We start from the raw sequence: 26,695 nt of genomic DNA, 5'->3' as shown, positions 1-26,695 counted from the left end.
CTATTATCGTGGTATGCAGTGTTGCTATGAGTAACAGAGACAAGCACTGCCTTAGGGATCCCTAATGATGGCTGATGTGCTGAGATGCTACCACTTGGTCTGTTCTCTTTTCCTCACTTCTGCCACCTGTGCATCTCCTCTCCACACACTCTTGCATTTCTCTCTGCTCTTTTCCCGCTTGAACTTGAGGACAGAATTTTTTTTCGAGTCGAACTTTCCATATTTCAGCTCGTTTCCTCCCTTCTGCCCTGCTGTCTGTCCCCCTCCTCCCTGTGTTTACTGTCCCCTGCAGCAGTGTTTTCCAACTCTTCCCCATGGCAGGTTAGTGTAAACAAGCTGGAGGACCGAAACAATGTTAATTAACTGATCATTAACGAGTCGAGGCAGACCCCGGAGATGTAAGCAGTTGCCCACCCACCTGCGTCTCACCATTTCACTAACTGGACTGTTAATGACTAATCAGAGGCGAGAGCGATTACATCGCCTCCTAACGAGAAAGATTTATGATTGCGCGAGTCTATTATGCTTACATGGCGGAGGCCTTTACTGTGACGACAAGGAAACAAACTCAGACTGTGCTGGAAGATCAGATCTTATACTTATGTAAAGTGCCAATTTCAAATCCCACATTTAAAATCTTTCAGGTGCTTGTTGTAAATACTTTGCTGACAGTTAGGTTCAGAAGCTGGGGGCTGGATCCAAATGGTGGCTGGATAAATCATTGCTGGGTGGAATTCAAAATATCACTGAGGGCTGGAGCTCATTTACAGTGATGTTGGTTAGAAGTTTAAAATGTCCTAAAGGGTAGAAACAATTAGTGATCCAAAGGAACCCAGTTAAAGTTAAGCTAAGGTTAAACCCAGTATAGTTAATCAAGAAAGCAAGATTAAGACATGCTAGGCAATTCCACTCAAATATACACAAACAAGACCTAAAAGATTCCAGATGACTACTTAAATGTACCAAGAGTTACTAAAGATGCTGATCAAGTTCCAACGTTATAACTATGTTGATTTTGTAAGAAGTTCAGTGGAAACATATTTCATCTGTTTTCCTTGCACTTGTTTGTAGTAACTAAAGCATTATTAAGTGTAGGAAGGCAGGGCAGGTTTGGTTTAGCACAAAAGAGCAAAGTGACTGGAACCCTGAGACAAACACTGTTGTTAATATATAAAAGAAACTGGGAGTGCCTTTGATGCTTGAAGCTAACCACAGGTGTGACATTAAAAAAAAAAAAGTGCTTCAGTGACTCAGGGAATGCCGCCTGTGAACACAATCCAGGCAGGAACTGTCTTTGTCAGGACAAAGTAATTGTGTAATTGGAAAAGTAATTTGTTTTTGTGATATGGGACAACAAGAAAAGGGGTTACAAGCCAAGAAGTTCGCAAATACTGCGTAACAGTGCGTTGCATAATTAAATCATGTGTTAATCTGAACTTGAGATTCTCTCTTACAGGTTGAATTCATAAATAGTCTTAGATAAATACCACACCCTCAAAAGGTAGGAACACCACAAGTGTAGGTAAAATGTAAATAAAAAACAGAATTGAGTCATTTGAAAGTCTCGCAAAATATCAGATGTTAAAACTAAGACAGTTTATTTTTTTATGAAAAATATTAGCTCATTTTGAATTTGATGACAGCAACGCATCTCACAAAAGTTGGGATGGGGAAAACAAAAGGAAAACTAAACAGTAACACCCTTTTAGGTATAAAAAAGGACAGTTTCTCAGAAGTAAAGACTGGCAGGGGTACACCAGTTAAGTACTGCCTCTACAAAGAGGCATATTGTGGAACAATATCAGGATGTTGTTACTCAAAGTAAAACTGTGAAGACTTTGAATATCTCATCATCTACAGTATGCGATACATCACAAGATTACAAGAATTTGGAGGAATCCCTGTGCACAAGCGCCAGGGTGCATAATCTATACTGTGTGCTGGCGATTTTCGGGCCCTTGAGTGGCACTGCATTCAAAACAGTAATGATTCTGTGATAGAAATCACTGCATAGGCTCATTATCATGTCTGGAATCCCCTGTCTGTGAACATCATACAAAGAAGAAGCTGTATATAAATTCAGATTCAGAAACGCCACGTTCTTCTTTCGGCAAAATCTAATTTTCAAAGTGAAAGTTGAAAGTCTTTTTTGGAAAACATGGGCACAGAATTCTCTAGACTAAACAGGAGAGGGACAATTGGGCTTGTTTTTAGTGCTCAGGTCAAAAGCCTGCATATCCTGATGGTATGGTAGGGTATTGGTACCTATCCAATGTGTACCTATGCACATTTGGAAAGGCACCATTAGTCCTGAAAGATACAGGTTTTAGAGTAACACATGCTCCCATCCATGTGACATGGGAGGAAGGCCTTGCATATTTCAGCTCAGTTCTCACAGTTTTACAGACTTTGGATGCTGCACGTTGGTAAACATGGCCGTGTCCCAACTTCTCTGTGACATGATGCTGCCATCAAAGTTCAAATATTAAACTTGCCTTCTTTTTTTTTCTTACTTCAAAAGGTAAATGGTTTCTAAGTCTAAACATCTGATACGTTTTCTTAGTCTTATTGTGAATAAAACTTAGTTCTGGGTTTTACATATGTTATATGTAAGCATGTACTTTGATATGTTTGTATCTATTTTGTATCTTAAAAAAGAGGGGACATAAAATCAAATCAATTATGAACACCGTTTTTTTTGTTTTTTTCTTAATTGGCTACATAAATGTACTCAGTTATTTAATAGCACGGCTCAGGTCACAAGGGGGGATGGAGGGGTGGCAGATATGGATGGCATTAGTTGTGAATGCGTGCACCAGCTTCCAAACGCCACCCAAACAGACAAACGCCCTGACTCACTGAGCATATTCTCTTTCTCCCTCCTATCTTTGTGTATGAATGCTTACCGAGAGGAAACGATAGATGCAGACATTCCACAACCCATATTCCCCCTCACTCTATCTTGTTGCCATGGGAACCGAAGCAGACGGGAGACAGGTTCATATCGGCCTCCCTCAGGTCTCCAGTCACAGTCTCCTTCTCTCTCTCTCTCTCTCTCTTTCTCTCTCCATGTGCTGTCAGAGCCGGCTGCTCCTGTGTGGGCCACTGATACTCGCTGATTAAAGGAAGTTATAATTTGATTTTCTCAGCAGGCGTCGTTTAATAGAGCAGTTTAACTAAAGCTGTGCCATCCCCAGGGCTTATAAAGGAGAGGGAGAGAAAGAAAGAGGGAGATACATATATATAAAGAGAGCAAGGGGGGTGAGAGGGGGAGAGAGAGACAGAGAGAGTCATGCTAATCCCAAACACTGAGCAATCACCCCACCACTACACTCTCCCACTCATTCTCTCGTTCTAATTCTGTTTGCCTATTTTGCCGTCTGTCTCCCTCTCTCTCCCTCAGTGCCTCACTGTCTTCCTCTCTCTGTTTCTCTTGCTCTTCCTCTGCCTATTAATCTGTGCTTCCCTCTCCTCTCCTCTCTTCTCCTCTCCCTCCCTCATTCCTTCCTCCCTCCCTTTAGCGAATCAAACATGGGAGGGCTGGCTTCTCTATGTACAGGCTGCCTGTATTACTGGCCCATTGTGATAATAGCGTTTAATTATCCTCTCAGCTAAAATCAGCCCCATCACTCTGCTTCTCTTTCCTTACCCCCGCTTTCCTTCCCACCCCTCCACCCCCTTTCTTCACCACAACCACCCGTCTGTGGTGTGTCTAATACTCGCCCCCCCTACTACCACCCCCCACCCCTTCTGTGCATCTCTCTCTACCCTGCCGCCACCACCGCTCCCCCGCCCTGTTCTCCAGCTATTTCAGACCCATTTAGCGGGATAAGCATCTTGAGACAGACAGAGGGGTTTTTGCTCTCTTTCAGAGAGAAGCGAGGAGAGGATATGGAGACTGGCATCTTGGTGCCCGCCTCAGAATACCAAACAGGGGCCCGGGCATCTTAATATGCAGTGTGGGACAGAGGCTGAGATCAAAGAGAGGCACAGACAGACAGAGAGATGGGTTGGGGGTAGGTGGGTGGTGGGGGATTCAGAGAGAGGAGGAGAGGGGCAGAGAGAGCGAGCGAGAGAGAGGTGAGAAAGGGAGGGAGTGAGTCCTCTCATTTCTCCTCATCTTAGCATCCTTTCCTTCACATCATCATTTCTGCTCTGCTCTCCTGCGTCACTCCCCTGACCCTAAGAAAAATCGACAGCTTAATTACCACAGTGTGCAAATCTGCGTGCGTGCCCATGCACTGATGTGTTTTTGTTCTGATGCGAGGATGCTGGGGAGCGTATGTGTACAAATCTTTCTCTGGATTCACTTTCACACATGCACACATTTATACATATATATGTGTGTGTGTGTGTGTGTGTGTGTGTGTGTGTGTGTGTGTGTGTGTGTGTGTGTGTGTGTGTGTGTGTGTGTGTGTGTTTGTTTGTATACGGTGGGGGGGTTGGATGGCAGGTCTACCTCTGCCACCTACCCAGCCTCTCTATCTCCTCAGTCAATTAAGATCGTGAGTAGCTGTCCCTGAAGCGGTGTAGACAGGCTAAATGAAAAGGCAGTGGATGTGAAATATGAATCATTAGAATACTGCAAGGACAGGCTTGGTGGCGGGGGGGGGATACCGTAAGGGAAAAGGGGAGGGTGGGAGGGTCTGGTGGAGAGATAAGGAGAAAAGGGAATGGAAAAGAAAGGGAGAGGAAGAATGAGAGAGCAGATAATAAAAGATTAACGTCACGCCTCTCAGAGTGGTGGAATTTCAAAACCCTCCAGATCAAATTATTTATCCCTGTCTATAAAGGCAGAGGAAGAAATGGGGGGAGAAAGATCGGGGGGGTAAAAAAAAAGGAGGGGAACTGGTAGAGAGGAACAGAAGGGGAAAAAGAAGTGAGGAGAGGGAAGTGGAGTAGAATGGAAGAATGGCGCAAAGACCTCTCTCACCCTCTTTGATGATGGAGCTGACAGGGAAACAAATGCTCCGTGTATGTGTGTGTTTGTGTATTGGTTCTAAGACAGAAAAGAAAAGAGGGAGAGACAGAAAGAGAGAAAGAGAGAGAAAGTGCAGGCAGATGTCTGCATTCACTCTGTGGGAGGCTCAAGGCTGTTTGCCGAGGACAGAGAGACAAGAGAGTGAAAGAGAGGAAAAAAGAAAGGAAGATGGAGAGAGACAGAGAGGGTAGGATTAAATGAAACCTGTTTCCCTTTGATTCTTCACTAATTTGCGGCGAGATGAAGAGCACGGAGAACAAACCACCTACGCAGCACAGTGCCACACCAAAACTCACACACAGACACGCACGCACACACGCAAACGCACATCCCTCGCCTAATTCTCAATGGAGTTCAGTCTGACACACAAACGCGCACAGTTACATTCATCTGTAATTCACCGCCTCGCGCCATTCTAACCAACGACATTGACATTTCTCTGCACGGACCGTGTAACCCCTGCTTGACTCCGTTTCTCCTCTATTTTTAATTTTCCACTCATCCCTCTGCTCTCAACTGCATTTTCCACTATCTATTTTTTTCTATTTCCTGAAGTGAAACCATTATAGCTCCGAGAATACCAGCAGACCGTGTTGCTCAGATACACATTGACTAAACACTCGGGCGCGCACACGTGCACGCGCAGGCGCAAAGTCCTTCCTCATTAGCCCTGATTCCCCCTGAGTGACATCTTTAACAAAAGGATGCAGCCTCTGCCGCCATGGCAACAGCCTCCTCCATCTCTATGCGGTGCTTCGGTCTGTTTACATGATGGGATCTCACTCTTTTCTTTCCTCTCACTCCATCTCTCTATTTCTTTTCTATCTATCTGTCAGCCTCCTGCACTTTATCACTCCTTTCCCTCTCTTTCTCCCCCCCTGCTTCCCACTCTATTTGTTTCTCTCTTGTTTTGCCTCCCCTCACCATTTCTCCTTCCTCGCATCTCCAGCTCCCCTCTTCTTCTCTCACTTGTCTTGCCTGCTGCCTTGCCGTTCTCTTTACCAGTTTCTGCTCCCCCCCCCCCAACACACACATACACCCGCCACCCACTCCTCTCCCCAAACCCTTAAGGACATTCAGTAGAGACCACCTGCTTGCCAATCAGAAAGTGATATGTGGGTCTATGAGAGAGTGAGAGTAGGGGGGCAAAGAGAAAAAGAAAGAAAAGAGAGTGACATAGATGAGTGTGTGGATGTGATTAAGTGTGTGTGCGTGTGTGTGAGAGAGAATGTGTGTGTGAAACAGAGTGTGAGGGGGCTTCCAGGAGACTCTGATATCTAGGCCATGGGAGTCCAAGGCAGCCAGTGTGTCTGGTGTCACAGCAAATCAACTGTCAGCTGTACACCACCTGCCCACCCACACATGCGCGCATGCACACACACACATATACATCCAAAGTCTGAGGAGAGTGAGACTAAGAATAGAACACCCAGAGAGTGTTGCCACTTTTTCCTCCCCTCCTCTCTCTCTCTGCTCTCCTCCTGCCACCATCAGAGGTGTTTTGCAAGTGGCCTCCAACACGATAGGAATCTTTTCTGTCTTACACCTTCTCCCCAGAGCTCAGACCGGCCCTTCTCTCCCATGGTGAAATGAATCACTTCCACTGCTTTCACTTCCTCTCGTTGTCTGTAGGTACACGGTAGCCGTTAAGATCTCCTTTTTAAAAAAATTAATAGAATAAGAAAAAACAGGCAGACAGACGTCATGCACGGCCCACTAGTATCTTCTGCTTTCATAGACCGAGAAGGAGGGAGGGGGAAAGTGGTGAAAACACAGGAGAGATGCTTCTGAGGCGGGATTCGATCCGAGGCCAGCGGGGGTGAATGCGGTTTCACAGGCCTCGACCGCTAAAGCTTCTCCTGGGAGGATTTCCGGGGGCCCGTATCCACGTTAATGTGCGCAACCTGCAGATATTAGGATAGATGGAGCGCAGTTGTCTCTGCTGCCTTTTAGCATACTGTTTGCATATCAGCACAAGGAGTGGCTAGGACCTCTGTACCAATGAAGAACATGCAATACATAAAACGGTGTTTGTGTGTAGGCACGTATACAGAGAGAAGTGTGGGTGCTTGCTTAGATGTGGTGTGAGTGTGTTTATGTTGGGTGTGTGTATGTGTGTGTGTGTGTATGTGTGTGGTATGCTGCTCTCAGTCTGGTCCCTCTGTTTCTCTGCTGTCTGTGGCCTCCTCTTCCCCATGAATACTAATGTGCTTCAAACCCCAGAGATCAACCCTCCTCCCTTTCCCTTCGCTCCCTCCCTCTATCCCTCCCTCCTCTCCCAGTCTCCCTCCCTCCCTCTCTCCATCCCTGCCTTCCTTGGCCACAGTCTTCATTCATTTCTCCACCCCCTTTACCTTTCAACTTTCCCTCTCTTTCATCTATCCTTTTACCCCCCATCTTTTACTCCTCCATAAATGCCCTTACCTGCTTCCTCTTTCCCTGCCTTATTTCCTGATCCCTCCCCTTCTATCCCCCCACCCTTTATATTTACATCTCACACCTTCTTCTTTTCATCATTTCCTCTCCTCAAATCCAAGTGTTTCCTGTCCCCCTTTTTGCCACATATTCACATGGCAAAGTGCTTCTTCTTTTAACATCGCCACCTTCCTTCTCTTACTTTTTTCTTCCTCCCCCCCCTCGTCTCTGCTCCTCTTCTCCTTTCCTGTTCCCTCCTTTCAACACACCTACTTTCGTGCCTTAGTTTCCTCACCCTCATCTTTCCTCCCGACCTCTCCTTCTCTTTCTTTTTCTCTCCTTTTCCCCTCAACCCATGCTTCCTTCTGCCTTGTCCCCTCCTTTACAGTACACCTCCTCAAGAGGACATGTAAATGAGGTCAGCACAGCCGAGTGTATTCACCACATCACTCAGGTGTTTGCGTGGGTGTTTTTCTGGTGCATACGTGCACAAATTAAACATGTAAGCCACTGATTTTGTGTGTGTGTGTGTTCATTAAGGATTGCATGCGCTCCCATCTAAATAAAAAATTTCCTGTCTTAAGCTGCAGTGAACCAAGTGCTCCAATTACATAAATGCCTTCACCCCAATACATTTTGACATCATGAAAATTATTCACGGCCTAATTCGTTTAAAATTGCATCCAGTTTCTTGGCCTCTTCCTTTTTTCCCCTTTTTTTCTAAACCATGGGCCCTGGAAACAGATGATGAGTGGGGGTGAAGTGATGAGAGGAGCTTTCAGTTCCTTGTGTAACACGGAGGACACAGCTCTGTAGCTTTCTGCTGCTGACTGGACGTTGTCAAACTTTACTGCTTTTCCACACACACACACATACAGATAGAAAGAAGGAGTATGGAAGCAAAAATGGTGTGCCTACCAACAGCAGACCATGCAATCAGGAGAATGTGAGAAAGCCCAGGAGCAAGGAAAAGTGGGAGAAGAGATAAGGAGGAAAGTACAGGAAGAAAGCGGAGAAAGCCGTTCAAGTTTTTTGGGTTCATCATTAAGACTGGAGTCAGTTCCCGGTTTTGGGATAGCCCATTCCTGTTTGGGTCAGCAAATAGCAGAAACGTGTGTGCTTGTGTGTATTCTTCTTCTTCTTTTTGTATGTGTGTGTGTTTGTTTGTTCAGCAGCGGCAGTGGGAATAATGAAGCCAGAGATGAGGAATCCTGCAGGAATTCGTCTCAGTCTGCATTCCTCCTGATGGGAAGCTGAGAGAGCAGTCAGCAGCAGAAAGCAACAGGCTACTGGAGGTTGACCCCCAGTGCATGCACATACACACGCCAACATAATCTTAAGACAATAACATCCTCTACTGGGGAGAAAACACATAACACACTGAAAGAGGCACAGGGACAATTGTGCATGCACAAACCCACTCACAGACGATGTTCGAAACACACAAAAACATAAACAGCACAAACAGGATTCAAGCAGATTGTTAGTAAACAGATTAAACTGGAGAAGCTATCCACGGTGACATGCACACACACACACACATATATGCAACCGCACATAACGTCTGTGTGCCTATATGAACACACACACACACACACACACACAAATCACATTGCATGACCACTTCAGGTTTCATCATCTTTTCCTTTTTTTTTTTTCTTTCTTTCTCTTGAGAGCCGGCGATGGGGGGAGCATTCCCTCTCTTTTGTTGCTGCTGGGGAGAGAGAGCGCATATCCATACAGAACGCTCTCTCTCCAGCCCCATTCACACCCACACAACTCCCTCCCTCCTTTCTCCAAGCACACGCTCATACACACACACACATACACACATCCAAAAAGATACAACATCAAAGAGCCGACACTGCCGAAGGATTACTTCAGCCACACACTGGCTCCTCAATCCGGGTCTGTTCCTCTGTTCCCCCCTCCAGCCTGCCAGCACTTGGTACAGTCCAAGCATTCCATGCCAAGTAGCTTTCACACATGGAGGGGAAGCTTGTCTCAAGCAATTGCTGACAAGCTACAAACAAGACAGCCTCCCTTTTCCCCCTCTCTCCTTCGCCTTTTTTTCCTCCCCCCTCTCTCGCGCCCCAACCATCCTTACTCCTCACCCCTCTTGCCCTCTCGGTCCCCCCTCCTTTTCTCCCCCCCCCCTCTCTCTCCTCCTCTAGCTTCTTCTCTTTCCCTCTCTTTCTCTCCCACCTACCCACCTCACTCCCCCCTCTCTCTCTGAGAATGTGGGGGCCCCACTAGCATAAATTGTCAGCTGTTCCTGGGCGTACTCTCCATGGCTCCCTAAACTCACATAAGCCCGCATATGCAGTCGGCGGTGAAGCAAGGGTAACCTAAGTAAGCTCTGTTGGTTATGAGTCTGAAAAAGTACACCCAAGCCCCCGAATAATGCTGCAGTGTGAGGCCACTCAGGAGTTTTATACTATAATAAGCTGCACCGGGAACCGAGGCTAATGGAAGTGCGGGGTCAACGTACTTTTATTCAGCGTCTTTGCTTAATTAACTCCCAACTGCAAAGTGTTGAGTCTCACTCAAAACCACAATTTTTAACCTTATTTGCAGTTTTCGCGGGAATCGCTGTAATGCTCTCCTATTGTGTGTGTGTGTGTGTGTGAATAATTAGTTATAGGAAAATTAAGGTAATTGCTATATTTATGAAGTCTTTTCACGAAATAATCACACCGTTCTTATTTTCCCTCTACACTGGGAGATGTCTGAAGGTTTTCAGAGCTCTGCTGGAACCATTTTGCATTGTAGTCTTATTGTTACTGAGCATGCATTGTTATCCACTAGGGTAGGCTGCCATCTAGTGTCGGGTTTGGGTACTGTTTTTTTAATGAAGCGCCCAAGTTTCTACTTAAAAAATATTCTTATTATTATTTCCCATGGCATTTATGTGAAATATTCCAGCAAATATCCTGTTGATTCACGCAAATGTGTTTTGTGAGTAAAAGACAAGTCTAAAACGTGATGCTTTATGCAGAGTGCTTTGTCTGGTTTGATCAGATGTAATTGTTACAGTGAAAATTTCTCTTTCCCCCCCTTACATCGTGTCAGCTGCAGGGCAGTTCAAGTTTCAGTGGTTTGCTCAGGAACACCTGTGCAAATGCTTCAAAATGTGCCCTCTGCTGTACTCAAGCTAGATTGGGAATTGAGAAATGTGAAAAACAATCAGCCTTAATATTTAGGAGAAGGAAGCCCATAGTGGCAGAGAAGTATGTGAGGGTGGTGCAGGACATGTATGAGGACAGCAAGACAGCAGTGAAGTGATAGATGGGTTCAAGGTGGAGTTGGAATTAGACCATGGATCGGCTCTAAGCCTTTTCTTGTTTGTGGGATGCTGAGTTGTAGATGTTCAGATTTACATCATGGATGAGCGGGACGGCTCAGTTTGAGCAATTTGGAGACAAAGTTAGAGAGACAGGGCTTTGGTATAGTAAACATGCTGGACAAAAGGATCCTGAATATGGAGGTGCCAGGCAGGAGGAAAAGAGGAAGGCCACAGAGAAGATTGTGGTTGTAACCACGTCTGTAGACTGTGTTTCAAATGGATGTTGCTAATGAGAATATTCGAATTCTAACAGCTTTACACATTTTCTTGTCTTAGCAGCATAGATGATCTACGTTGGAGCTTGGTGGAGTACGAGCATGTGTGAATCTGCATCTACAAGAGCCTAAACTGGCAGACCAACACAGAGGTTGTATGCCAAAAAAAGACGGACAGGTTCGGAGATTATTCAGTGTGTGTATATATATATATATATATATATATATATATATACACACATACACGCTGCTGGTGGAGAAGCATCCGAACTGGTGATAGCAGTAGACTGTGTGAAATGATTAGGAAGGCTGGGTCTATAACTGGGTCCAACTTGGGCACGTTTGAAGCTGTGGTGGAGAGGAGGTCACTGAGCAAACTGTTATCCATCCATCCATCCATCTATAATGAATGGCCACCCTCTGCACCATTATGCACAAGAACATCATTTCAGCTGCTTTAACAAAGAAATTTTTCAAAATTTCTTTTTCCAGAGGAAAAATCCTATAGAGTCAAATTACTTACACTTTGCATTATACAGGGAGTGCAGAATTATTAGGCAAGTTGTATTTTTGAGGAATAATTTTATTATTGAACAACAACCATGTTCTCAATGAACCCAAAAAACTCATTAATATCAAAGCTGAATGTTTTTGAAAGTAGTTTTTAGTTTGTTTTTAGTTTTAGCTATTTTAGGGGGATAGCTGTGTGTGCAGGTGACTATTACTGTGCATAATTATTAGGCAACTCAACAAAAAACAAATATATACCCATTTCAATTATTTATTTTTACCAGTGAAACCAATATAACATCTCCACATTCACAAATATACATTTCTGACATTCAAAAACAAAACAAAAACAAATCAGCGACCAATATAGCCACCTTTCTTTGCAAGGACACTCAAAAGCCTGCCATCCATGGATTCTGTCAGTGTTTTGATCTGTTCACCATCAACATTGCGTGCAGCAGCAACCACAGCCTCCCAGACACTGTTCAGAGAGGTGTACTGTTTTCCCTCCTTGTAAATCTCACATTTGATGATGGACCACAGGTTCTCAATGGGGTTCAGATCAGGTGAACAAGGAGGCCATGTCATTAGTTTTTCTTCTTTTATACCCTTTCTTGCCAGCCACGCTGTGGAGTACTTGGACGCGTGTGATGGAGCATTGTCCTGCATGAAAATCATGTTTTTCTTGAAGGATGCAGACTTCTTCCTGTACCACTGCTTGAAGAAGGTGTCTTCCAGAAACTGGCAGTAGGACTGGGAGTTGAGCTTGACTCCATCCTCGACCCGAAAAGGCCCCACAAGCTCATCTTTGATGATACCAGCCCAAACCAGTACTCCACCTCCACCTTGCTGGCGTCTGAGTCGGACTGGAGCTCTCTGCCCTTTACCAATCCAGCCACGGGCCCATCCATCTGGCCCATCAAGACTCACTCTCATTTCATCAGTCCATAAAACCTTAGAAAAACCAGTCTTGAGATATTTCTTGGCCCAGTCTTGACGTTTCAGCTTGTGTGTCTTGTTCAGTGGTGGTCGTCTTTCAGCCTTTCTTACCTTGGCCATGTCTCTGAGTATTGCACACCTTGTGCTTTTGGGCACTCCAGTGATGTTGCAGCTCTGAAATATGGCCAAACTGGTGGCAAGTGGCATCTTGGCAGCTGCACGCTTGACTTTTCTCAGTTCATGGGCAGTTATTTTGCGCCTTGGTTTTTCCACACGCTTCTTGCGACCCTGTTGACTATTTTGAATGAAACGCTTGATTGTTCGATGATCACGCTTCAGAAGCTTTGCAATTTTGAGACTGCTGCATCCCTCTGCAAGATATCTCACTATTTTTGACTTTTCTGAGCCTGTCAAGTCCTTCTTTTGACCCATTTTGCCAAAGGAAAGGACGTTGCCTAATAATTATGCACACCTGATATAGGGTGTTGATGTCATTAGACCACACCCCTTCTCATTACAGAGATGCACATCACCTAATATGCTTAATTGGTAGTAGGCTTTCAAGCCTATACAGCTTGGAGTAAGACAACATGCATGAAGAGGATGATGTGGACAAAATACTCATTTGCCTAATAATTCTGCACTCCCTGTAGTAGTGAAAAAGTACAGACTAATGTAATTTATCACATAATCAAGATCAGTTATCGATGCATATATGCATTCTGAAAACTGTGCAATGTCAGATCTTCTGATTGAAACACTGAGGAGGATCAAAATAAAATTTTTTTTAAACCCAAATAATTATGAAAATTTTAAGAGTGAGACAGGAAAGCTGGGCCTGGATTTTTCCTCTTTTTAAAAAGTGACACCTACTGTTACATATGGAAACTTATTTATAGCCAAGTCAAAATTTAAAATGAGTGACTCAAACTTCTAAGTGAAACTTTTGTACTTAAATTGAAATGTGGACTTCTGGAGAGCAATCTTTTATCTTTCTCGGTGGTGGACACGAGCTTCCTTAATTATAATCACCAAATATTTACCAAAAGGACTGAAACTAAAATGACAAATTCCAATTAGTACCTTGTAGTTCGAGTGCCTCTGCCAACCAGTTAGGTTGCAGGTTAGATGAATCTCTGTCCAGAGTCATATGCAGTGAAGAAATGTAACCGGTGAGCATCAAAAAGTAATAAATTCATTATACAACTAATGTGAAATATGGTCACAATCTCTCCTTGTTTTTGAGTTATTGTGGAACAATGGCAAATGGAATTCCCTTGAGAGATATGAGGAACTATGTCCCTTATACAAAAATACAGACAAGCACAAAGCTACACCATTTTCTAGATGCTAACTAAATCTTCAACAAAAAAAGTCTCCTTGAATTTTAAGGTCAAGTTTCCTGCTTAGATTTTGGCATGAAACTGTACCAGGCATACAGTTTTGAATCTTTTGTCACTTACAAAAGCGTACTATATCAGATATATATATACTTAAATTGGAATAAAAGGATACAAAAGGCAAAAATTTATTCAGTCTTTACAGATAGCGAGACAGCTCATTTATTTCTAAAATCAATCTGTGAAACATAGACATCTCTGTATGTGCACACATTGCATTTACTCAGTAGAATTTGAAGTAGAACAAGATGAGCGTCTTAGCTTGGATTTAAGTGGAAGAAAACAATCAATAAAACATCTGTAATGACAGTTGTGTTGATTACTAGTTCAGAAATTCACATTAAAAACGAGACACTTTCCCTTTTCTTTTTTTTTTTAAAGTGGCAGCCTTAGAAAAGATGAAGGGACGGGGGTGTGGGTGTGTGGGGGGGGGGGGACGACGACTACAAATGGCCTGGAAATACACATGCAGTGGTTTCACCACACCCAGCACACCCCCCCCCGGGTCAAACCACAGGCTCCGGGACTAGGTGAAGATTAGCAGATCAATACAAAAGGAGGGAAAGACTAGTGAAGTCATTTAAAAGTTTTCACACCAAAAAACAAAAGACCCACTGAAACACCTCAAGGAAAGGCTCACTCCTAAATCCCACCTCCACCTTCAAGTATTCCCTTCAGCACTTGCACCACTTCAAGTATTCCCGCTCTGAACTCCAAACCGTCGATTTCAGTACTACTTCTTAGGTTTACAACATAAGCTATGATATAAGTGCACTCCAAATGTAATCTATACATAGAAAAATAAAGATGACATTAAGTAGAAGTAATAGTTATAACAATCACTTTATATTTCAATATTGTACACAAAAGTGATGTTAAATCACTTCATAACGTGGCATCACATTCCCCGCCCCCTGAGTGTAATGTTCAAGTTTAAACTTCTGTATGTACGGAAAAGCAAACAGGAACAGCAACCTTGGTTTGGTTATTTAAATAACATTAGCAATCATTGGCAACGGCAATGATTAGAAGCTCGAGTAATTATGCCTTTCCACAGGCCGTTGTGCTTGTGTGTGGTGGATGCATTATGTACACGCTGCAGATCGATCATGTGACTCTGGCTCTGGCCCGTTCCCTGGCGTTGAGACACAGACAGCCATCATCCTGGAAAATAAACACGAGTGTTAAGAAACAGACGAGACACTGAAGAAAAATCAATGCAGGTATTGAGCAGATGATCATACTGAACTGTAAGGGTATTGATAGCCCCCCCCCCCTCCCCATCTGCGAGCAGTGTGAAGAGCAAAGGACAACTAAACATTCATCTTCCCCACTCATCAATCACATCAGGCAGCACTATGAAAGACGACTGACTGATGTGTAGCTCAGTTTTCTAAGGCGTCGCTTCCACTCACCTTAGTCTCAGTGCATGAGCAGGTCCTCCAGCTTCCTCATGAACCAGCAGCAATGCAACTCCGGCATTTATACAACTTGGGGTCATGGGTGCGGATGTGATTCCGTACATTCCTTAGTCGAAAGAACGTCTTACTGCAGAGCTGCAGCAGAGGGGAATAGAAAGTGTTAATAACAAAGAAATAACTGGAAAAGAGCTGCGATGCTGCAATTTAACAAAACTCCCAAGTGCCTCAATGCCACCCAAAAAGCAGGAAAGACTTTGTTAGACAAGAACTACACCTATGGCAACTGAGTCATTCTGGCCACTGCCTTTTTGATACGTTTATGTGCGCATTGCTGGTGACTAGATAACACTTCCACCAAATTTGAGAAAGAAATAGCTCTGAGCTACAAAAAGAATGATCCAATTTCAAAGTGCCTTTATTCCGCAGCCGTTCACTGGTAACAATCGAAACATGCGCTGTTATAAAGAGGAGAATTGTAAGTTTCACGTGTTTGTAGGATTACAGCAGCGGCTACAGTTTCTCCAGACATGCTTTCAGAAGTATGGGATGAGTTAGACTCTCCTCAACTTGACTCAGTTTCAATTACAATCAAGTACCATCGTTAAATCAACCCAGTCAAAAGTCCTGTGATGTCATTTGTACGCAACACAAACACCACAACAAAAGAGGACTTCGAGGCAATGGTATAGCTGCTGCTCGGTCTGTGGCTTTTTGTCAGACTCTGGGACCACAGTGTTGTTCTTTGAGCAGCTCTCTCCCTCGTTGCTGTGTTTGAAAAATGGTGGTTTTGATTTTCACAAAGAGATGCTATCATGACTCATTGAGTAACGGCACTGGCCAGCCATGGCATGCTCTCTGTTGATGTCACATTTTGGATAGCCTCATATCACTTGGAACCCCTGAGGAGTATGTACTAAAAAAAAAAAAAAAAAAAAAAAAGTACCAGGTACTGTGACCCAATGGAAAACCCTGAAAGCTGTGTTGAGCTGTGCCGAACAGACCTGAGTAGGTACTAGTGTAAAGGCCTAATTGAGCACTTGTGAACATGTCCATTACTTTGATTCTTTTTGACTCACCTTATAGTTCAAGAAAACGCTGTTCAAACCAAAAACTGTAGAAAACTGTTGACCAACCATTTAATTTCTCATCATGGGCATATTTGGTGCTAAAATTACTGTCAGCCTATATAAAGTCATCCATTTTTCTTTTGGTTTGCAATTAAAACTACAAATGAGGTCAAGTAAACTAATATGAAGCCCTGTTTCATTCAGACAGAATGGTTTCATGTTTGTTGTAAGGTTTTTAAGAACAACACTTCTGGTCTCTCAAACTTCGCTAAATCTTCTGACCAAAGTCGCCACCAGTGCAAGTTTAAAAATAAAGTCTGTGCTTGGCCTATTAGAAAGAAAGCTAGAAGTAACAGACCTTGTGTTTTTGTCTAAATGCCACATGAAAATAGTATCACCTCAATGCTTTCTAACACCCTGAGCAGAGCAGCAGGAGAAAAAGATCTTAGACACAAGGTAGTACTGTCCCAAAGATGCAGTGAAAGGTCACTAAAGCCCCTTTTCTGTTAGTACCAACTCGGATCGACTTGGCATGGTTCGCCACGGTTTTCGGTGTTTTCCCATTGGGCTATAGTACCCGGTACTTTTTCTTTTAGTATCTGCTCATCTGGGGTTCTAAGTGAGCCGAGCAGGTACTAAAACATGATGTTGTCAGAAAAACTAATATTTGAATTCCTTGGTGCTTACCAGACATGGCCAGTGCTTGCCCTCGATGTGCCTAAGGCGATGCATAATTAGGGCATCACAATCCTTGTAGGACGCTGAGCACTGCAGACAGGCGTGGGCTGCTTTGGGAACTTTAGGGGCCTGACTACGAGGCCCTCTGAGCTGCTTTAGTCGTGCCCGACGTACAGCATCCAGCATGGCACAGCTCCTACTGCTCAGAGCGAGGAGCTTACCTTGTTGCTAGAGAAAAATAAAATAAAATTATTAGTTAATGAGTTTTATTCACATTTTTAGATAGAAATGATTAAATGCTTTTAAAAGATTAGGCGCCACAGGCGATGCTTCAAACAAAGACTGTACAGTTATAAAATTAGATATAAAAGCAAGCATGAGATCATAATCATCACTATAGTTTGCTACTTGGTATTTTATTTATTTATTTATTTTTACCTTTGGCATGGTCCCTGCAGGTTTTGACCTAGCACACCTGGCTAGAGGTAAAGTGTTTTGAGGGTTGGGCCTGGGTCTACGGCCCTTAACTTGGGTCACTTTCCTCTCCTCTCTCTCCCTCTTCACCACCGGCAGGATGGGTGGCCCTCTGGCTCTCAGAGTCCTGTGGGGTAACTCTTCTGCTTCAAATTTCTCTCCAACTTGTGACACAGAGCGTGTTAAGCAGATATCAACACTCTCCTCCTCTTTCTTCAGTCCGGACATGGGCCCCCCTGCTGGCCGGCAGAAGCTAAACAGAAAGCCAGAGTCCAGTAACTTGATGGGGGGCTTGCTCTGGCGTTTACCCAGGTCTGGTGAGGGAGGATCAGGGAAAGCTCCAACTGGCACAGGTTCTGCTGGTTCCTCTTTGATGACTTTATAAAGAGGGTGGTCGTAGATGGACGGTGGAGGTGCTTGCTCTGAAAACTGGAGCCCATCAGGTTTATTTTCCTTCACTTTTGGTCTAGTGTCCATGGTCCCTCTTAGCCCCTGGCTTCCCACCTTTCTTCCCTCTTCTCTGGCATTACACCTCACCTTCTTCGCCTCCTTCGTGGAGCCCCGTCTGAGTTTAGCCTTTGCTGCAGGACGGCTGCTGTTGTATCGCAGTGTTCTGACTGTCTCAACAGCGACCTTATTTCTAGCCTGTATCTTCTGTGAAGGTAAAGATTTGTGGGGTGTGTGGCCGCAGTAATTGTTTGATGAAAATCGGAGACCTGAGAGAGCGTATTCAGCTGGTTCTGATTTGATCCTGACTTTGTTTCTGACTAGCTTTTTATTCGAGCCACGTCGCAGAGGCTGCTGAGAATGAAGGTGGGAACTGTCACCCTTCCTTACGGATTGTCTCAGTTGCCTCCCCCCAAAGGCAACCCTGGATATAGGCTGGAACATGTCAGGTAACACCCCTTTACTTCGCATGCTCCTGTCACTGGGAGGAACACGCTTCCGAGTGGTTTTTGGCCTCTTAGCTGTAATCTTCTCTGTGCTAGCTGCTGCAGCAGGTTTGGTCTTCACAGGCTTATGGAGGAGGTGAGTGTTAACAGGGTTGCAGAGGGGAAACGCCAGAGTCACATCCCCATATGATAGTCCTGGGGACGGTGAACGGGGTTTCCGGCGCTTGGTGAGTGAATAGTTGTTGGCCTTCAGCTTTCTTAGTCGCTTCTTTTGTCTCCAGCCAATAAGATCTTCTGGTCTGGGGAGGAGAGAAGTCCTTTGTAACCCCAGAACATTCATCAACTTGTACTTTTCCTGTGCTCTGGCATAATCCTCTTCATCCTCGCCAACCTCCTCAACTTCCTGCTTAACCCTCACAGGGCTGCACACCATGCCAGGTCTCAATCTAGATGAGCAGGAAAGCTGGGAGATGGGATGAGATTTTTTGTTTTTTTGAGAGGTCTCCGACATTGGCAGCAATCTCTGAACCTGCTTGGCAGCTCCAGGAGTGGAGCGGAGCAGACGGGTGTTCGATGGGGATACGGGTGAGTAACTCTGTGACTGTGGGGTAGATGTGGCATTTCGAGGTGTGGAGGCCTTTTTTGAAGAGGGCGATTTAAAGTCCATGAGCTTCATCCTGTGTGAGGGACTTAGAGGGTGGCCGTTTTGGGATTTTGGCATTCTGCGTAAATTGCGGCTGGGACTTCCTTCAAAAGACTCGTCTGATGCATCCAGTGTTAGACTGAAGGCGGCGTTCACATTGTTCTCTAATCCCAAAACCCTTTTCCTTTTGCTTTCCCTCTGGTGGTGATGACGCTCACGGCACGAACCAGCATAGGCTGAGTTTGGATGAAGTTGCTGTTCCTGCTCTTTAATGAGGGCAGAGCAGGCTTCCACTGCAAGCCACATGCCCAGGTGGCGGGCCATGGCAATGACTTCAGGTAGATCCTCACGGCGAACACACAGAGTGGAGGAATAGGAGAAATCCAGCAGAGAGAGAAGGCTGTCCTCACTGAAACCTGGGGGGTTAAAAGGAGCCTTTAATTAGATCACTGGTCAATCAGAGGGTGAGAAGAGGGAGATGAAAGCAATTTGGTGTAAACAGAAGATCAGAGGGAGAGCACTCCAAGAGGGAGCAAAGTGTAAACATGACAGTTGAAACAAGACGACAAATTAACAACTCCTTTAATCATGGACACTTCTGCTCTCATGTAAGAACACACATCAAAGATAAGTAAAAGATAACACAGACAACAGCCAAATCCCATTTTAAGGACCAGATTCTCTAAGGTTACGTCCACACGTACACGGGTATTTTTGAAAACGGAGATTTTCCGTTTTCGTTTTAAAAAATAATCCTGTCCACACGTAAACGCAGAAATGAAGGAAAACGCTGCTAGGAACATGCCAAAGCAACAGGTGGCGCTATATTCCTAACCGTGTAGAAATGTTGGCCAATCAGAAGTCTAGAAGCCTCGGTGGGAAAAAGTAAACAAAGCTGGGGCATAGAAGCAGAACCGAGTCGTCTGTGTGGAGGGACAGTAACTGTGTGTGTATATGTAAGCATTTAAACACTGCAGAGAGTACAATTAACAGTAACAGTGTTGTAGAAATTCATTTCACCGAAACAATAACGTGGCGCACAGTGTGACGTCAAAAAAGGCGCACACCTTTGACGCTGTGTTATCTCCGTTTTTCTCGTCCACACGTAAATGAAAAAACGGAGTTTTCAAAAATATCCACCCTGGCCGGAGTTTTTAAAAATCTCTGTTTTCAGTGACCGAAAACGCAGTTTACGTGTGGACGAAAGGTGCAAATGCATAGAAAAATCTGCGTTTTCAAAAATACCCGGGTACGTGTGGATGTAGCCTAAGTCTGAATTTTTAGAGTGATTACGTCTTCACAAAATGCCAAATGTCATCACAAAGACCTCTGAATCAGCCTTCTCTGCCTAAACTGGATGATATGATTACATCTTAAGTTTCCTTCACACCATTGTTTGAGCAATGATAAGACGTTAATTTTCTTACCCAATGTCAGGAGTTTGCATTATTTGCATTCAGTCTCTTAATAAATGTGTATTCATTAAAATCTGTGTAATAAATCACTCAGAATTATAAATGACTCTACTGTTTGTTCTAACCTGGAATTATTGTCAACAGGGCAATAAAGGGACAATGTTGACTGCAGTTTATTAAGTTTATTACTGACTGGAGCTGCAACATTGTATTTAGCATTTTCTTGAAAGACAGTCAGTGTTCTGATTACTAAATAATGACTGGCGAGCAAAAGTCGGCTGGTACAATCTTCTCAAATGGGTGCATTAATTTTCATGAAAATGAATAAAAAAAATCTTTTAGATTTTGGACAATTAGTCATGTAAAAAAAGAGGAAAAATGAACAATGGGAAAGTTGTCTAGAACACACAAATTATAATGGACATTTTTAGCATTATCTGATGTTTTAAAGGGAAAAAGAAACAAACATTTAATTTAGTAATGTGTAGATTTATGGATGATGGAAATAAGGGTTGGGTTATCCTAAAATTGAAACAAAATATACAGTCTGCAGCTCGACCATATCACAAGCTAGAAGTATTTACGCCATTTCTTAATGCCAGCATTCAAAAGTGAGGCAAAAATCTGGGAGATGTGACGAGTTCAGACAAACACGCACTTTTCTGAGAGCCTTTCTTGGAAATCATTCATTGTGCTGCAGTCAAAACGGTCTCAGATTGGTAGTTAACTATTAAATAAATGAACAGGATAAGTCCAAACCCTAATTATACTTAGTGCTCCATAAACCTGACCATTTGCTGCACGAAGGAGGAGTGAAAGTGCCACAAATTTGTTTTTGGATGCAGCTCCTGTTATGTAACTGCCAATACTCTCAAGCCCCTTCATGCTCACAGTTCTCCCTTTCAAGTATTACTGGGGACAGTTTCAGCAACCATCATTTTGAAATAAGTGGTATAATGGCTAAAACTTAACACTCAAAGGGAACAAGTCTGTTTTCTCTTTTATCTCCAAGCCATCCTTAACAAAGTACCTTGTTACTTATGCTCACATGAATAGCTTTGAAACACGAGTTTAGATTTTTCACAGGAATCCATTGATATCCCTGTGGGAAGTGGAAAAAACTACATGTCCATTTTGTCTCTTAATGGTGGAACAACATTCAGGAATCTCTTAAATTAGACAAATATTTTATCACAGTTGATCTTATACAAGCATGTAGCTTTTGAATTTTTGTATATGTTTATATTAGAGATGGCACGATACCACTTTTTTTTTATGTCCGATACCGATATCATAAATTTGGATATCGGCCGATACCAATATGAATCCGATATAGTGTGTTTTTTAATAAATAAAACTGTTTTTTTAATATTTTGCTGCATTTTGTATAGGTTCAAACTCAAGTTTAAAAAAAATAAAACTATTCTCTTATACCTGTATGCAAAAAATACACTGCACCCAAAATATTTCATAGTTCAGCAAAACTGATCAATCTAATAAACTTAAACCTAGTCTATCCTCCCTATTCTGGTATTTTTAAAGAGTAAGCAACCTAACTAATAGGGTTCCAAACTCCCAGCAAAAAAAAAAAAAAAAAAAAAAAAAAAAATAGGGAACCACCCCCCACCTCATGATGCTTAATTGACGTAATCAACTTTAATTTGATGCAGTGTGAAAAAAAATGCACAGAAATAAATTATTTTTCAAGAATAATTAAATAGATTCAACATCTTTCTTCAACAGAATTGCAGACTGCACAGATGGTATCTTCCCAAAAGAAAAAGTACTATAGCTTACTAGGGTATATTAGACTTAATAGTTACTATATACAGTAATGGACTTCTATACATTTTACATCAGATTAAAACTTTGGGTGTAAGATTCAGATAATTAATTATTAAAAGCTAGACATTTTAAATGAGAATAAGAAAGAAAAGTATGTCTTTGTGCCCCCTTTTCCCTGTTCATGCCCTATCGCCCCAATTGGCTAAACTTTGCTAGATCCGCCCCTGCACAGTTACCAGCCGTCAGCTACGTAGAAAAAGATCCTGGTTTAGAAAGTAATATTAAATAAATTCTAACAACAGCTTATCAAGCTTAAATGTGCTGCTGTTGTTCAGCTGCTGGTTTCCTCTTTCTGGCGCGAAGTTGGCGATAAACAAACAAGAGAGACAGACTCGCGACAGAAAAGCCGATCAGCTGATCATTAATCAGTTTCATCATTGAAGTAGCAGCAGGAGAGGGAGGGGGAGAGAAGAGGCAGTCGCTCCATATATCGGTTGTTAAGCTTAACACTGGAATGCTTTACAAACACTCAGAGATGAATTTACACACTTGCTTTACTTCTCTCGGGGATAACTTTCTCGGAGATGAAATGCCGGTTTGGTCGCGAGGCTACAAATACTCAACCAGACCGCCGACAGGTCTTGCACGCCACAGCCGCTCTATCATGTGACGCATTTTGCTCCGATGTGCAAAGATTATGAGCCGAGTTACGCCATGTCGCAAGTTTTGTGAGGTGCTTTTTTGATATTTAATGGATCGGATTACCTTTTTTAAATTCTCTCCGATATCAGATCCAGTAATTTAGGTCAGTATCGGACCGATACCCAATATCGGATCGGTCCATCTCTAGTTTATATATAGTAAAACTTTTTTTTTTTTTTTTTTTTAAACAGTAGTGGACTTTATCTATCCAAAAGGGGCAAGGCAGAGGTTGTTTCAAAAAGTGCTTTTCTATGTAAAGAGAATAGATTAAACATATATAATACACATATAATGTGTACTGTACGCTCACCCCCAACCAGTCAAGGTCCTCTCTAACCTAGTTCCGCAAGAGCGATCTTGTTAAAAGGGAGTTTTTCCTTTCCACTGTCGCCAAGTGCTTGCTCATAGAACGTCATCCGATTTTTTCCTCTGTGTGACTGTAGGGTTTTTACCTTAAAGTATACAATGCCTTGAGGCGACTGCTGTTGTGATCTGGTGCTATATTAATTAAATTGAACTAAACAATTTTTCAGGCATTTAGACCAGAAATATTCACACTGAAGTTTTGACACCTGTGGGGGCTGAGTGACCGATGTGAGGAGAAGGATCAGGCTCGGTAAGGTATTTTGGTCTGCCTTCAACCACCTACCCAAAAAACAGCTCAAGTAGAGAGATGTGGCACCCAGGTGTCCACTCTTACCTGTGAGATCTATGTCTGCCTTCATGCTCGAGTCCATTTCCGTGAAGATCTCCTGAAAGTGATCACTGACGGCTGCCAGGACGGCTCTGTGCGCTAAGAAGGAACGCCCGCTCGTCCGCAGGGTAATGTCACAGAACAGGCCTGCCTCACGCTGACTCCTCAGCTTGCTCAGCATGTCGGAGCTGTGTGACACTACTGTCTTTGTGACACATCCTCTGCCACCCGGCTCCTATGAGGCACAGACAAAAACGAAAAAGACAGATCGAAATACTTTATTATGGGAGTATGTTGTATGCTGTGTGTGTGTGTGTGAGAAAGCACTTCCAGGAGACAAGCGTGAGAGTAAGTGGGAATGAGTTAGAAGGTGTGAATTAAAATGTGTGAGATGCCGAAAAAGAAGGCCGTCTCCATAAAATTGAAGAGGCGCTTAAAGTTTGATGAGAAGAAACAAGGCTCCGGGATAGCGTTTGCTGTCAGTTCATAAACTCCAGTGTACACTCACCTCCGATTTCTTGTTGTGCTGACACTCTGGACAGCTGAGGACAAAGTCTCTGATCTCGAAGTACATCCCTGTGAAGAAAGCAGTTGTTCAAACATCAGAACATGAGGTAACAAAAGACAGCAAAGATTTTGGGCTGGAGCGGGCTAATCGTTTTAAAGGTGTCACAACTGTCTCGACACTTGGTAATGCCTCACCAAAAAGAACAGCAAGGGGTGTGATTAACACCTATTGTTCATGTCTGAATAAGTCTCACAATCTTTGACTGATTCAACCACTTGTGCATATGTGAGTCCGTTTCAAGTATCCCTACACTTACAATTAGAATGCTTAAATCTCTGCTGGTGTATAGATAACATCATTAGTAGGCAGTTATAAGATTAATATGCATTTGTAGCAGTCTACACATGACTCGCATGCTTTACCAAGACACTTAGAAGACAAAAGTGATGTTCATACCTTCCCACCAGTAGTTTTCAGCCACGCATTTGTAGGTCTCTTCCAGTGAGAGGTGGCGTTGGCCCGGTCGCCTTATGTGGAAAGTGGAGATTGCCTCATGTCTTCGGTCCTCATTCAAAACCTCCCGGTAGTTGATGAAGCCCCTTTCCAGTTTCTTTCGATACAGCAGCCCGTCTATCACCTCAAAGTTGGGGGACCACCGTGCGGTGGACCCACGCCCACTTGAGCACCCCGCTGACTCCTTCTGCCGGGATTGCTTTCTATCTCCATCCGACCAGGGCTTGGACGGGCAACACGTCTCTGCGTTTTCGTATTGGGCGTTGGTGTGAGAACAGTCACAAGCCATTTTTTCTTAAAAAAAAAAGAGGATTTATATTCCAATAAAAAGATACAACTTTGTAGTCTCAGAAGGACTACCCCCACCACCACCTTTCTGGATCGCCCTCTTACGAAACTTTACCCAACGACCTGAAACGAAGTCCACGTGGATGAGGCGATAAAGGACGACAGAGGCACGAAAACACGCAGCTGAAAAGTCTGACACAATGTAGTGCACCACACAGAGTAAATTCTCAATAACTAGCGCCTCTCATTGTGGCTTGAAAAGCAGAAGAAAAGTCAGACGGGAATCAGCCGCATTTCCCTGCCCCTGCTTTGTATCCTTGCTGTCAATGAGAGCATCACTTCTCTCTATCCAAACATCCCTAAATATGCAATAGTTACACTTCCTCCTTGGGACACGTTTGGTCAAATTTCTTAGCAATTTCTCGGTTTCGACTGTCGGGCAACCAGGTTCTTTTTTAATATCCCTCCAAATGTGGATAATAACCCAGGAGAGTATCGCGCCAACAACGCCAAGCCAAGTGATGTAAAGTCACCACAACGACCGCGTAAACAGGCTTCACCGTCAACCCCTCGCCGGCAGTCCGTCTTCCATCTGTCTCAGAGGTCGGGAGTGGCCTCTGGGGGTGGATGACGGCGGGCAGCCTCACCTCTGGCGTTAACTTGTGATTTCTTTTCGCCAACTCGAGTCGGAAGCAACATGATGACGCAGCTATCAGCTCAGCATCGCGACTTGGACGACCTAAAAGCGAGGCTGGTCGCCCCGACCAGCTCGAAAATGTTGCAATAATCACCGCCGGACCCCTTCAAAAGCGAGCCAACAAGCTCCGGTCAGACACCCGACATAGTTCACCCCCCTTCAGCCGCCACAACGCCGCTCTAGTAGTCAAACAGTCCAATTTTTCAAACTCGTAACCTTCTGTTTGTTGCTAATCAGCAGACTAACCGAGCGAAGTGCTCCCCGCCTTCACACAAAGGCTATTAGCAGAAGCTTTAAAGAGCTTCGCCCGAGCCAATTGCGATTGGCTGCTGCGGCTGTCACTCAAACAGCCAGTTTTCTTCCATTTGCAGTAAGCTAGGTTGTTCGCTCACGATTCCAGTGTACCAGTATTTGCTTCACTTGCTGCAAACACAAGTGAAACACGATATAGCCAATGTGTCGTATCCATTAACGGAATACACACTGTTTCATGTGGCGACTGTTCAATATTTCCCTCCCCAGAATAAGTTACAGCTACAACAGATTTACTCACATTTCAAAACGTTAGCCACATTTCATCACCTCAGTGTCTGTTACAAATATTGTATCCGCATATTAATTTTGTAAACGTTTGGGTTACATTTCCAGACTTTAATAAAATGTAAAAATTAAATAACAATAAAATACATCAACCAGGCCCATGTCCAAAACATGTTTATTACTAAATTTTGATGACAACATCAACAATGACAAGGGCAACAGAAAAAGGCGGCTATTTCCTTAAAATGTAAATCATAATCATGGAAAGGTGATGAAATAATGTAGATTTTAGGAGAAAAAAAAAAAACAACATCAACTTTTTTCATAAGGCAAAAACTGATGATTAATTCATTTTTTTATTAAAATAAGGCTGGATTACACTTCTGAAAAGATGTCCACATGCCCTTACCAGATGAATTTACAGTTGGGTCCATAATTTGTTGTGGCAAGTTTTAGTGAACTAGTTTCATCCCTGTACAGTTTGTGCAGACTTTCAATTTTAATTCAGCTGGGTTTACAATCAGAATCAGAATCAGAATACTTTATTGATCCCTGGGGGAAATTATTTTTT

At 43.5% G+C, this 26,695-nt stretch overlaps 1 protein-coding gene across 1 annotated transcript; it reads right to left on the bottom strand.

The window, feature by feature from the left end:
* Window positions 1-13,918: 13,918 nt before the first annotated feature.
* On the bottom strand, window positions 13,919-25,869 carry si:dkey-229b18.3. The gene is made up of 8 exons (XM_040005624.1): window positions 25,535-25,869; window positions 24,543-24,893; window positions 24,087-24,154; window positions 23,585-23,813; window positions 17,411-19,398; window positions 16,982-17,200; window positions 15,222-15,362; window positions 13,919-14,970 (listed from the first exon to the last, which is right to left on the bottom strand). The coding sequence occupies exons 1-7, from the start codon at window positions 25,584-25,586 to the stop codon at window positions 15,258-15,260; spliced, it is 3,012 nt and encodes a 1,003-aa protein (XP_039861558.1). The 5' UTR covers window positions 25,587-25,869; the 3' UTR covers window positions 13,919-14,970; window positions 15,222-15,257.
* Between the last annotated feature and the right edge of the window lie 826 nt (window positions 25,870-26,695).

This window comes from Simochromis diagramma, unplaced genomic scaffold (assembly GCF_900408965.1).
Source record: "Simochromis diagramma unplaced genomic scaffold, fSimDia1.1 OVJJ01000501.1, whole genome shotgun sequence".
Taxonomy (NCBI): Eukaryota; Metazoa; Chordata; class Actinopteri; order Cichliformes; family Cichlidae; genus Simochromis; species Simochromis diagramma.
The sequence above is the reverse complement of the archived record's forward strand: the minus strand, read 5'-3'. Positions and strand labels throughout refer to the sequence as shown.

What these genes read in the sequence shown, in the direction of transcription:
- si:dkey-229b18.3 (XM_040005624.1), bottom strand. Translation starts at nt 25,586, where the DNA reads ATGTTGCTTCCGACTCGAGTTGGCGAAAAGAAATCACAAGTTAACGCC. An exon ending in CTGCAGGGACCATGCCAAAG is followed by an intron (nt 17,201 to 17,410) that starts GTAAAAATAAAT and finishes ATTTTTCTCTAG; the next exon opens with CAACAAGGTAAGCTCCTCGC. An exon ending in GCAAGCACTGGCCATGTCTG is followed by an intron (nt 15,363 to 16,981) that starts GTAAGCACCAAG and finishes CCTCTGCTGCAG; the next exon opens with CTCTGCAGTAAGACGTTCTT.